General features: G+C 39.6%; 1 protein-coding gene across 2 annotated transcripts in view; it reads left to right on the top strand.

The window, feature by feature from the left end:
* Positions 1–12623, top strand: part of RANBP3 (RAN binding protein 3) — a 52363-nt gene that overhangs the window by 14258 nt on the left and 25482 nt on the right. The window contains exons 2-3 of one of the 2 annotated variants that reach the window (XM_064734112.1): positions 654–709; positions 9178–9381. In XM_064734112.1, the coding sequence (XP_064590182.1) occupies positions 654–709; positions 9178–9381 (260 nt within the window). The remainder of the gene's footprint in view (positions 1–653; positions 710–9177; positions 9382–12623) is intronic. The other variant, XM_064734113.1, reaches the window with a different exon arrangement.

The following is a 12623-nucleotide window of genomic DNA, read 5'->3' as shown; positions in this document are numbered from 1 at the left end:
CAGCCAAACTGATCTAATATAGCAGTTCCCAAATTGACAGTTTCATTCCTTTTTCCTTATATGGTGATCCAAGTGCTTTACTGAGCCTGCAAGATTTTGTGATACTGTTCTTTTTTTTGGGTGCAAGGTAGCTCTTGATAGCTTTATATTTCCTTTTTCTTTTATCCTAGCCTTTCAAGCTCTGAAAGCTTTAAAAGTTTTAGTTTTCTTAGGTGTCTAAACTTGTTTATAAGACTGGAAAATTGCAAAGGTGGAACTTATTTATTTGATTTCTTTGCAAATCTAGCTCTCTGTAAATCCCATTTTCAGACTGAAAGACAGCTGAAATATTGTACTCATCTTTATATACAAACATACAGGAGGGCTGCTGACTGCCTAGTGTGTGTGCAGCTTCTCTTAAAATATAACTCACAGATAAGATGCATCAGTTTGTTGAATGCTCAGGAATTCTCACCTCTGCTTATCACACACACTCCCCCTTCTTACTTTTGAAGATCAAGTCCTTATAAACATCTGTTACCAGGAGGTGGTAGAAACAATATGTGTAATGGCTAGGGATTCATTGTTGCTAAAAGCATCATAGAACATAATATTTTCATAATTGTCAATATGAATGTGCTTGGAAAAAACTCCAATGATTTCTTTTTTTACAGAAAAACCTGCCATTGCCCCACCTGTCTTTGTATTTCAAAAGGATAAAGCACAGAAGGTAAGGAGATATTGGTACCTTTTTTTGGTTTTGTTCTTAGCCCTGACTCCTTCCTTCCATGGTGATTAGCCTTTGTATTGTTGTGAAGCTGAAGGTGGCGAATAGAGCATTAACATCATTAATGGGCATAGGGCAGGCAGGAGCTGAGGGGCTAAAAGTGGGAAGATGTATGGTGGTTTCACAATTACAGGTAGCTCTTCAGACAGAAGATGGACCAGTGTGGAAGAAAAAGTATGGTGAAGGTGTATCTTGAACATGAGTCAGAGGAGTGCTGATGCACTTAGCATGACAAAGCTACAAAATTTGTTTTTCTGATAATAGGGTTAAGATAAAGCAAAGAAAACTGGTCCAGATTGTTGCTTTTTACCTCAGGGTACTTAAATGTCTCTCATATCTTTGGTTTGTATGCTGTGAAGTGTCTAGTTACCTTGGGAAATGGTAATTCTGTTCCTGCATCTCAATATGGTATTTAATTCTGTCTGGTTAATAGTAAAAGCTAGTAAGATTTATGTGGGAAAAAAATCAAGGTTATTCAGGTTTCTGTTGAAGATGGTGGGAACCAAGAGAAGTATGTGATACGCTTTCTGTCGGATCACTGGATTGCTTTGTTGTTTGTGGAGTCAGAAATGTTTGAATTGAAATACTGAATCATTTTTCAGTTCATAGCTTTTCTTTAGTTTAGAACAAGTACCAGACTGAAGCTTTCTCACACGTTCAATAGGCATATTCCTCAGCAGAAACTTGAAATAGTTTTTCAGCTTGGAAAGGATTTAAGTCTGCTGTCCTCCTAGTATTAGCTAATCAAATTAAATCTGCTAGAGAGTAAGAACTTTCAAGACATTCTTTTAATTACATATTTTACAGTGACTGTTTACATATACTGTGGAATGAAGGAGTGGTAGTGTTTGCACTACCAATTCCGATCATGTTTCCTTTTAGGAAACAGCTCCCAGTCACCCACTGTTGCTTAGACTGTTCTGAAGTCCCTTACAAGTTGCATCATGGTGAGTGTTCTCTGCAGGTGTCCCTTACCATGGTGGTGATCATAGTGTGTAGTCCAGGCAGCGTGACATGGTCCTGTGTCCTTTTTACCTGCCCTGGTCTTTACATGCCAAGATAGCAGTTCTTGCACTCTCAAGTTCCTTCATGATGCACCTTTGCTTCTGCATCCCTTCAGCAGCCTCCATACTGCATGCCTTCAGCATTAAGCTGTGCAAACTCCTGCACTGGGCTGTGACACAGTTCTGTTGCGCTCTGATGGGTGTCAATAAAATATTTGTAAAAATATATTAATTAAAGGGATAATGTGTTTTGGGACTAGCAGAGATGATCCAGAGAGAGACATCTCTGATTTTAATCTGCCCAGCTGCCTCTGAGGATGCTGAGGTGATGCTGAACAGATAGCTGTGTTCAGGACCACCTCTGCCTCAGCACAGACAGAAAGTCTGGCTTTGTTTGGTAGAGAGTCTGTGGATTTCTCAGCATCTTGAAGGCACATGAGTTAGAAATAAGTTATACATTTATTTAAATGCCAAGTGGTGGTGATGCTGTTATTGGGGCTAGCCACTGTTGCTTTGGGCATGGAGTAAGTCTGGCTTGGGTGGGGAATAGGGCCTGTTCCTTGAAACAGATCAGAGAGTCTAGTGGCAGCATCTGTCAGTTAGTTGCCAATTTTCAGAGTAGTAACAGACATAAATGCTTATGCTAAACTGTGTGTTGTATGGAGATGTAGGATTTTTGAAGTGGTTAATAATTTTAGTAGCTTTTATTGTGGTGTAGTTGACACTGCAGAGAAGGACTTGTAGAAGTATCAGTGCTGTGCTTCTTGCAGTTTGATTGGATTAAGAGCTTGTTGCTTGTGCCAGTAGTTGTTTTTTGTAGTATAGATATAGAAGTAGTATAGTCAGAACATGATGCTGTGAGCCCAAAGTAACAGCATATATACTATGCTGTATATATCAGAACATAGCATTTAGGCCAGTTTTAATCAACTTAATTAAGGAAAAGTGCATCAAGTTACATACTGGTTGAGATCTATCACTGTATTTTCAGAAAGACTTAATAGCTAGGTGTTCCCAAGAAGGGTAAACTCCGTTACTCTTTCTGTAAAAGGTGCTTGGTTAAGTGCATTGCCTACTGCTAAAGACTATCCTCCTTAAAGTTATCAGGGAAATCCTGTAAACAGAGGAGTTTTTCCTTCAGCAGTGTTTTGAAGAAAATGCAAAAGTAACTTCAAAATAGTTGTCAACAACACACTACTTGAATATGTAATTTCTCAATGTAAATTATAATATTTTCATTTAGCAAAATGTCTATCTAGTCACGTCACTTTTTTCTGTAAGCAGAAGTGTGTTAGTGGAGGGTTTTTAGTGCTGGCACAGCAGTCTGACAATAAGCTGAGGGGAAGAAAAAGCACTGCATTGTGTATTCAGTTAACTGTCTGTGACGGTTATGTATGTTTGTCTACTATTTTTCCACATAAACCTGGATGTCCTAAGCAGAATGATTTAGTTGGAGCATCTACAGATCCTCTCAGCAGTACAGCTGGGTTGATATAATTCAGTGCTCTTACTGGTTTTTCTGGAACTAACAGTAGTGTCAACTATTAAGTTAAACAATGTTCTTTTTCTAGAAATCCTGACTTAAGTTTGTGCTTGGTAGGTGTCTGACATTTGGGTCATACCAACACCATGGAACATTTGAGGCTTGGAGCAGAGTGGCTGGAATGCTGCCTGGTAAAGAAGGACCTGTTGGTCCTGGTCAGCAGTGGCTGAACGTGAGCCCAGGTGTGCTCAGGTAGCCAAGAGGGCAGTGGCACCTGGCCTGTACCAGCCACAGTGTGGCCAGCAGGACTGGGCACTGCTGAGGCATTTCAAATCCTGGGTTCAGTTTTAGGCCCCTCATGACAAGAAAGTCACTGAAGGGCTGGAGCATGTTCAGAGAAGGGAACAGAGCTGGGGAAAGGTCTGGAATACAAGGCTAATAAGGAGCAGCTGCAGGGGCTCAGCCTGGAGAGAGGGAGGCTCAGAGGAGACCTTCTCGCCCTCTACAACTCCCGGACAGGAGGGTGGCGCCAGGTGGGGGTCAGGCTCTGCTAGCAGGGAGCAAGGGACAGGATGAGAGGAAATGACCTCAAGCTGCGCTGGGGTGTTTTAGGTTGGATATTGGGAATTTCTTCACTGAAAGGGCTGTCCAGCCCTGTCAGTTACCCAGGACAGTGGTGGAGTCCCCATCCCTACAGGGAATTAAAAGCTGTGTGGATGTGGCACTTGGGGATGTGGGCCGCTGGTAGACTTGGTAGTGATGAGGGAATGGCTTGACTCTGATCTTGGAGAAGTTTTCCAACCTGAACAATTATATGGTTTTATGATCTTTTTTTCCACTAGAAATTGGAAAATATTCAGGATGTTCTAGGACAAAATTCATACCAGTCGGGAAACTAATTCTTTAACTGCATCTTCCAGCTAGGGATATATACACTTGAATAAAACATCAGACCTTGCAATTTGACATGTTTATTTAGAGGGGACAAAAAATGCATAGGGTTCATAATGCTGCCCCTTAATGTTGTTTTATAGAAGGTGGTTTGAATTTTCTTTTGCAGTTAAAGACACTTGAGCATGTCCAGAGAAGGGCAACGAGGCTGGTGAGGGGCTTGGAACACAAGCCCTATGAGAAATGACTGAGGGAGCTGGGGTTGCTTAGCCTGGAGAAAAGGAGACTCAGAAGTGACCTTGTCACTCTGTACAGCTTCCTGAAAGGTGGTTATAGTCAGGTGGGGGTTGGTCTCTTTCACCAGGCAGCAACTGATGGAACCAGAGGACACAGTCTCAAGGTGCGCCAAGGGAAATTTAGGTTGGATATTAGGAAAAAGTTTTTTACAGAAAGAGTGATAAAGTTCTGAAATGATCTGCCCGGGGAGGTGGTGGAGTGGCCATCCCTGGATGTGTTTAAAAAAAGACTGGATATGGTGCTCAGTGCCATGGTTTAGTTGAGGTGTGAGGGCATGGGTTGGACTTGATGATCTTGAAGGGTCTCTTCCAACCTCATAATTCTGTGAATTCTGTGAAAAGATAGGATTAGTGTGTCCTGTTTTTCAATTTAGATGTCAATTAATGGTGGATGTCAAGTTTGTAGTTACTAAATATGAGTGGGTCTGCATTTTCATGATTGTTATATCTCCTTAACTATTTGAGAACTATTTTTACAAAGTGTAAAATATAATCTTGCAAATATCTGAATAGTAGCACTGCTATTCGTGTTTCTGACAAACAGAGTTCCTAAGGCTGACATGTGTTGGAAAATTGCATCAGCTTAAGGCTCAAACTGCTGAGATCTGAAAGCAGTACAAAGTCTGAGCCTCACTATGTTAGGCATGGAGTATTTCTGTTACTCCAAATAACTTCTTTATGAGCTAAGCTGTGTTTTTCATTGCCCTTTTTGAATTAAATATTTTAATTGATGGATACAACTTATATCTGTGTTTAATATTAGACACTTTGGTGTTTCTGATCTGAAAGTGATTTTAGCTTCTGTCGTAAAACCATTTCATGACAATGGTTTTTCTGGCCATAGATTACTTTAGGTGGTTTTCTGAAGTTAACTTTTAACATGGATTTCTGAGGTGAAAGTATTCTGTAATTTCTAGATTGACCCATTTTTAAGCAATTATATTAGCTCAAACAAATTAAATCAGTAGTAGCATAAAGAAACGCTTTGTCCAAAAATGTTTTTAAAATAGTGTCATTTGTTCTGCTAGTATGAACTGTTGGTAAACTGGTCGTTACTCATAGTCATCTCACAGGACCATCACAATCACCATTGTCATCACATATGACCTCCCTAGTCACATGTATAGGAAAAGGTAGATTCTCCACTCAGATTTAAAAAACTTCTGCACTTGAAAACACCATTGTTTATGATGTAGCTTGCACCTTGTCCTCCTCCCTCCACCAGCCTGTGCTGGGGTATTGGTAGAATATAGAAAAGAGCACTTTAGTTTGCTGTATAACTAGTTTTGATCAGTGTACTGCTTTCCATATGTGAGTTGATAATGGTGGCCTTTTAAGATTGACTCTGAAAGAAGGTAAGTTATGTGAAACTTGGGTCATGTTCCATACCAAAGTGGTACAGGTGACTGGGGGTCCTAAATGCAAAGCTTCTGGAGTGAATGAGGGCTTATGTTGTTAAACTGTTCAAGCTGTCATCATGGTCTTAACTATGGAGTTTTAAAACTAGGTGTAGAGTTGTAAAACTGATGGATGTGATTGGAAGATGGCATTTCCAGGTAGCCTGGAGAGCAAAATCATGAGTTAATTTTTTTTTTTAAGATATGTTAAGTAGGGGTTAGTTGAAGTCCTGCTTTGATGCAGTGTTATTTGGAAATGCTTGGGTTTTGGTGATTTGGGGAGGCAAATGACTAGAAAAGATTCTTCATGCTGTGGCCATGACTTACAGGTTTAGGATAGTTACAGAGAGAGAACTGTGAAGTAATTTGTGTACAGAGAGGCCGAGCATTCCCTTTCCCAGTCTGTTTCAGCGTTGTTAGCATGGATACCCAGTGCAACTGTATTATAAGTCCATACTATTCTTAAGGAGTTAAAATTTGTGCTTAAGAGGTCATAATTTTGAATATGTTGCTGTACTTAAAATAACAGTCACGAGAAGGTATTTGGAGAGACAGTTGTGTAGAAAAAGCTTGGAGGAATATAGAGAGGCTGATAAAGGCTGTTAGGCATATAGGCAAGAGTTGTCCTTGGCTCTAAGCAGGTAAAACATGTGAAAAGATATACTGGGAGTAGTCTTTTTAGGCCATTGGATAGAGGTGCTAGGGTGAGGAAAATAAGGAAGGGGGTTGCAAATAATTCAACTCAGAAATGGGAGGAAGAGCTGGTCCAAGAGTGCTTGTTCCAGTCTTTATTGAAAAATAATATGATTTCCTTGCCTATATTTGGTGACTGTGGTATCATGTGAGTCTTAGCTTTTAATTGTTCCTTCATGTCTCTCTTTATTTTCTGCAATAGAGAGGAAGCCAAATCTCCAAATAGATGTATTTAGTCTGGGTGTGTTATTTTTAGTTTAAAAAAAATAGAAGTTGTTTGATCAGGTTGAGCAAGGTGAATTTGTGTAGGTGGCTTCCTAATATTATTCAACTCTCCCTTGATCTTTGCCATAGTGTTTAAGAGGCAGGAACTGGTTTCTGTCAAGTTCTCCCTAAAACTGTATTTTATAAGGAATGCTTTCTCTAGAGAGAGGAGGCTCAAGAAGTGACACATTTCTCAGGCAAAATATTCCAGCCAAAATGAAGAGAGTGAGCTGTTCACCACCTCCAAAGAACTTCCAGAAAGAGCTTAGATCAGAATTCATGAAGCTAACAGACTAGGAAACACTTTGAATAGTATGCATGACCAAGGATTAAAATTAATTTAAAGAGTTCACAGTTTCCTTTGGATATGCTTTTTTGAGAGCAAAAAACAGGCTGCACAAAATCTGCCTGGAGCAATTCTGGTTTGATAGATAAATCCTTGAGTCTTTGTTGGTCTTGTCTTCCCTGACTTAAATCATATACTATTCACAGAATTCTGAAATTTACAGTAGTTTTTGATTAATATACTTTTTCTAATATAATTTAATTTTTTAAAATATAATTATATATTGGCCATTAAATTCTTATATTGGATTCAGATTTTTCTTCATAGAAGTGGTGATTTACAATAGTTATTTTTCTTTGTTTTGTGGGTCTTGAAGCAGATATTCCAGTCTTGCTTAGGATAGAAGTCGGATTTATACTTATTTCCACTTTTAAAAATGCTTGACAGCAAGTAGTTTAAGTATTACAGGAGTTATTAAAATCTGTTGGATGTTTACTTAGCCTACTTTAGGATATTCTAGACTGGGGTGATATCAATTATTTGCAAAATATTTTGTCATTTCCAATTTTAAGTGCTTAGCACAAGTGTGCATTGCAAGTTCTTGCCTCTTCTTCATTTCGAGCAATTTTCTAAACTGTACCTAGAAGTCAGTATAAATTTCTGGTAAGGCTCTTTTTTTACATATATTTTAAGTGCTTTGCCCAGTTCCAGGTAGCCTTTCCTCCTGTTCTCCCCAGACAAAAAGGTAAGGATAGTGGCTAGACTGCTAGATTTTATTAAATATTTGGTGAAAAAATGTTTCTTTAACTCTTCTCATTTTGTGGGGTTTTAAGGTAGTGTTGGGTCTGTTATTTACAGCTAAATATTAAAATGTTAGATAACTTTGACAGTACAAAAACACAGCACCCTGAACTTTTACCTGATATCCATAGTAATATCCTCATAAATATATTTTTACTATTTTGAACCTTAATTATAGTAATTTCTTGCATAATAAAATTTCATGTATCACTGGCTTAAGTTACCATGACAGGGCAAGTGTTACTTGAAGAACTTGGCTCTTAAGTCTTGCTGTTTATTTTTCAGACTTTTGCTTACTTTCTTGCACAGACCAGGGCAATGATGAGCATTTTTAGTTTCTTCATTCTACCAAGTGTTTTCTGGGAGCAAACTGAGGTTGTGTCCTTTTGAGTGCCATCTTTTCCTTACTGCATAATTCTTCAGGTACTTCACCATAAGATGCTGGGAAGCACAGGCCACAGATTGCAAGTGCACCTCCTTGGCCTGCATGTTATCCATGGACTATAATTCAGTCCTTAATCACAATGCAGTTGTTTGTGCTCAAAGCCTTTTTATAACTTGTTCGTTCTTCAAATGTGTACAGAATATGATAATGCTAGCTTTTGTTGTACAGGCAGGGATGTGCAACATTAAATGATGTGAAGGAATGAAAAGTCTGTGGCAGAAGTTCAGCAAACACCAAATCCCATTAGGGTGCACTAGTTATCCAGTCACGTCCCTCCTTGAATTAGATTGAAACTTGCTAATTTATGAAAAAAACATTGGTGTTGCTTTTCAGATAATTCACTGTCATATAAATATGAAAGGATCCTGTGTCTTGTGTGAATGTTAAAATAATTAATTTCTGTGAGAATTTTATAACCAACCTCACCTCCCTCAAAAGTGGGCTGAAGAGGCAGTGGAGGACACTTATTTAGAGTAATTGTCTAATTTTTAGATCTGAATCTGAAGGTGAAAGTTATCAACTGTCCTTTAGTCCTTGAGAGAGGGGAGGGGTTAAACCCCAACAAGCCTGTGGCTGGCAAAATCCTCTTTGCTGGGGACACAGATGATTTTGGTAACTTTCAAAAGAGTGCATTTGCTCCAACTAAGGCTTTTCTCAAGGATGGGAACTAATTCTGTCAGCACGTTCTGTTACAGAGTTTCTATGTATTTTAATTGGTGTCTCAGGAATAAGCAGCTTCTTCTGCCCTACTGTGAAAACAGTGAAAATTAAACAAATGGATCCGCTCGCTAGGACAACCAATCTCATGTTGCAGCCTTGCATTGAAGGGACGTTGTCTTTTCTGCTCACAGTCCCCTGCAGAGCAAAAAGCTTTGTCGGATTCAGGCGAGGACCCCCAGGGAGAGGTTGAGCCCCCCTACCATGGTCTGGGTCACACAGAACCAGCTGGTGAGTGCGACTCTGAGCACCCTGCTCCTGCTGTGGCCTCAGTCAGTGCTACCCTGAGTCCTGCTTCTGAAGCCCAGCTTGCTCCTATTCAACAAGAACTGGCAGGGGTAAGTGTCAATCTACCAAGTACTTCTGCTGCTGAGGGGATTAGAGGAAAAAGTCCCTTCCGTTAGGTGGAATCCGTTACTGTTCAGTGTAGGTAGTGCAAATCACAGTCTGTCTGGTTCTTTGATTTCAAGTGTTAGCCTTCTCTAAACTCCTGTTCCAATTAGAAGTAATGAAATTTGTGAGTCTCCCTAGTAGCATAGCGTAACTGTAGAAGACACCTAAAGTATTTTAAAATTTAAAGTGTAAACTGTGTGTTTGCTAAGGGCAAGAGCACTTCTAAATAAATGAGAAAGTGGGTCTATATTTGATGGATTTGCTTCAAGCACTTAGAGGAGGACTGTTTGTTCCCTCTATGGGCCATAATATGCTGCAGCTTGACCAAGTGAGAAGGTAATGCAGCTTCCACTAGGTATGTCGTGCTGACCCGTAAGGTATTTAACAGACTAAAAGCACCAAGCATTGTAGCAGAGTTTTGGATTAGGGACGAAATCAGTATCTTGTGGAAAAGCTGTCAGTGCTCATAATTTGATTTTTCTTCTGGTGATGTGGCAAAATCTTTTCTGAAAGACTGGATGACTAAATGACTCCTACCATACAGTCTTTCAGAGCAACTTTAGGTGTTCCTAATCTTTCTGGTTGGTGGACCATGTTTTCTTGGTACAGATGAGTGTCACTGTTCATTCTGGCATCACACCCTAGGCACGTGCTCTTTGCTCAAGCTTTGTTAAGGCTGCTTCACCCAATACCTGGACCCTTTTCTTGCACTGGTTGGTTTCGAGTTTTTTTGTCCAAGAATTGGCCATTTCAAATAAACCTAGTACTGAGTGGATTGTCATGATAAGGTGCTAATAGCTGTAGGTTAAGCACCTCTCAATGTTCAGACTGTTGCTTGATTAACTGCAGAACTCTTTCTTTTTTGAAGCTTGACATTTTTGAGACTTAATATTTTAAAATATAGCTGGTAAGCATGTGCGGAAAATCACGCTCTGAAAAACCAATGTCCATAAAGAAGACAGAGGAGTCTTGCAACTTTATTTGAATAAAAAAGGAGAGAGTCCCCTGGCCACACATTCCCACCAGGTTTTCTTTCTTGAGGTTCTGGAGGGTGCAGCCTTCTCTTTTAATCCCAAATTCCCAGCTGCATGTTGCCCTCTTCCTTTCCCCATTGTCTGAAGTACTAGGAAGGTAGAGCCTTCCCAAACTGCCTATTGCATATTCCCCCTTCAAAGTGTCATTTTACCCCAAAGTTCCTAAGTTCAAGCTTGTGCTGAGTCCCCCACTTGTCTGTTTCAGGATAATTTTTGGGCTGTCTGGGCTCCATAACAAACCTGCTGCTTGTGCTAGGGGAGAATTAAGACCAATTTCAAAGATGTTAACACCCATACCCTCACCCATGGAATTCTTTGTAACGATGTTATCACACATCTTTCCTATCAAACATAATCACAGACTTTTTTCTCAGTTTTCTGTCATTTGAAAGTGCAGTTACTAGAACTATCCAAGAGAATGGTGTTAACCAGACTTTCAGGAGCGCAGAAAGTGGTTATCTTCGTCTTGTTCTTAGAGAGCAGAAAATCTTACCCCAGTTAACTGTGTTCTGAAAGAAATTTAAAACCCACAAATGCTGTTGGGGATCATATGCAGAAATTAGTGGCTGTACAAAACATCTGTTTCAGCATTCTTCTTGATTCAATTCAGTTAAATGTACTGAATTGTATGTTGCTCAGTATGGGCATGTGACTGGCATGCACTAGCAAGTACTCTTCAAATTATTCGAGTGTCTTACAGCAAAATCATCCCTTACCTTGAAATCTAGAGGAGATTGATGCATCTTAAGAGTGCTTGTACTGGCTCATTGGAGAGTCAGTTTTCATGCAGTCTTCTCAGGGCCTGGGAAGATGGATGAGTTAAGACAGAAGAAGAGACACTGCATATTTCTTGTTTACTTGTTTGTATACACATTCACAGATATTTCTGGAATGGCATGAATTTAGTGTGGCCGTAGGTACAGCCCCTTGCAGAGCTGATGGTTATGTCCTAACTCTTTGCTGTCCCACCCCAACCTCCCACAGCACATGACAATCCCAGCAAGACTGCTGATTAAGAGATTCTGGAACAGCTTGTAAGCAAATCATGGCAGTTCAATAATGCCTGTGTATGTGCAGAGTGTCTGGACTGAAGACTTGCTTTGAAGCACTACTGTGCTTTGAAGTCCATTTTATATGATTTTTGCATCTTGAAATGCATTTTCAAAGATAAACACTAGAAGTGTTTCAAAGATAAACACTAGAAGCTCCTAGAGCTTTTCCTGAATTGCATTGACCTTTTCTGCTTTAGCCAAATTCTCCCTTCCTCTCCCTGTTTCTCCTCACTAGTGTAAATAAGCAAAAACTGACAATTTAAAGTTTTGAAGTTCTTCTCTTAGCTTGATGTAACAATTGTGTGACAAATCAATGTTTGTATTTAGTTAACATCTGTGTCGTATGCTTTTAAGAAGCAGTTGGTTGCCTTTATGACGCTAATTTCCTTAACTAGAAGCGTGTCTTAATTGTAGGAGCCTCTATAAATAGAAGCATATATGTAACTTTTCTCTAGCTGGATTTCTGAAAGCTGGGGACAGAGGGAATAAGTGAAAAGTGGCTTCTGCTCTTCAATGAGAAAATTCTAGGTTGGATTTTGCTGTTACCACTTTGTGTCTCATCAGCATCTATTCCAAAGAACTGAATGGAGATAAATTTAATTACCTTAGTGGTTTCTTACAGTATGAGCTGGTCCTTGCTTTTGTTTCCATTTTGTGGGGTACTTATTTAAATCATTATTTTAAAGCTTATTGTTGCTGTAAAGTACAGACTGAGTAGGTTGAGAAGTGTAAAATGGAAAGACTGGACTGCTGTTCATTGTCACTAAATGTAATTTGCTGCTTTTCCGGTCTGTCAGGTTTGTCATGCATATATAAACCCCTGCTTTTTGTCTAGTGTACCCAGCTTCCTCTGAAGCAGCACTGGTATGCAATTCTGACTGCAGTGGTGACTTACTTTATCTGTGGTTTCATAGAAAAGTGAAGCTTATGCTAATACAGTAGATCTGTGTACCCCCACGGAATCTACCTGGCATCTATTTGACCACAGGTATGCAGCTTTAATCTCCCAAAACTCTTGGGCTAGGAAGCATGGAAATAACTTGGAGCAGATTTTCTGTTCTGCTTTGTCCTCAGTAGAGTACAGAGTTGGTTTTGGATATT

The sequence above is a fragment of the Zonotrichia leucophrys genome, chromosome 28, assembly GCF_028769735.1.
Source record: "Zonotrichia leucophrys gambelii isolate GWCS_2022_RI chromosome 28, RI_Zleu_2.0, whole genome shotgun sequence".
In the NCBI taxonomy this organism is placed as follows: domain Eukaryota; kingdom Metazoa; phylum Chordata; class Aves; order Passeriformes; family Passerellidae; genus Zonotrichia; species Zonotrichia leucophrys.
This window is presented reverse-complemented; position numbering and strand designations above follow the sequence as displayed.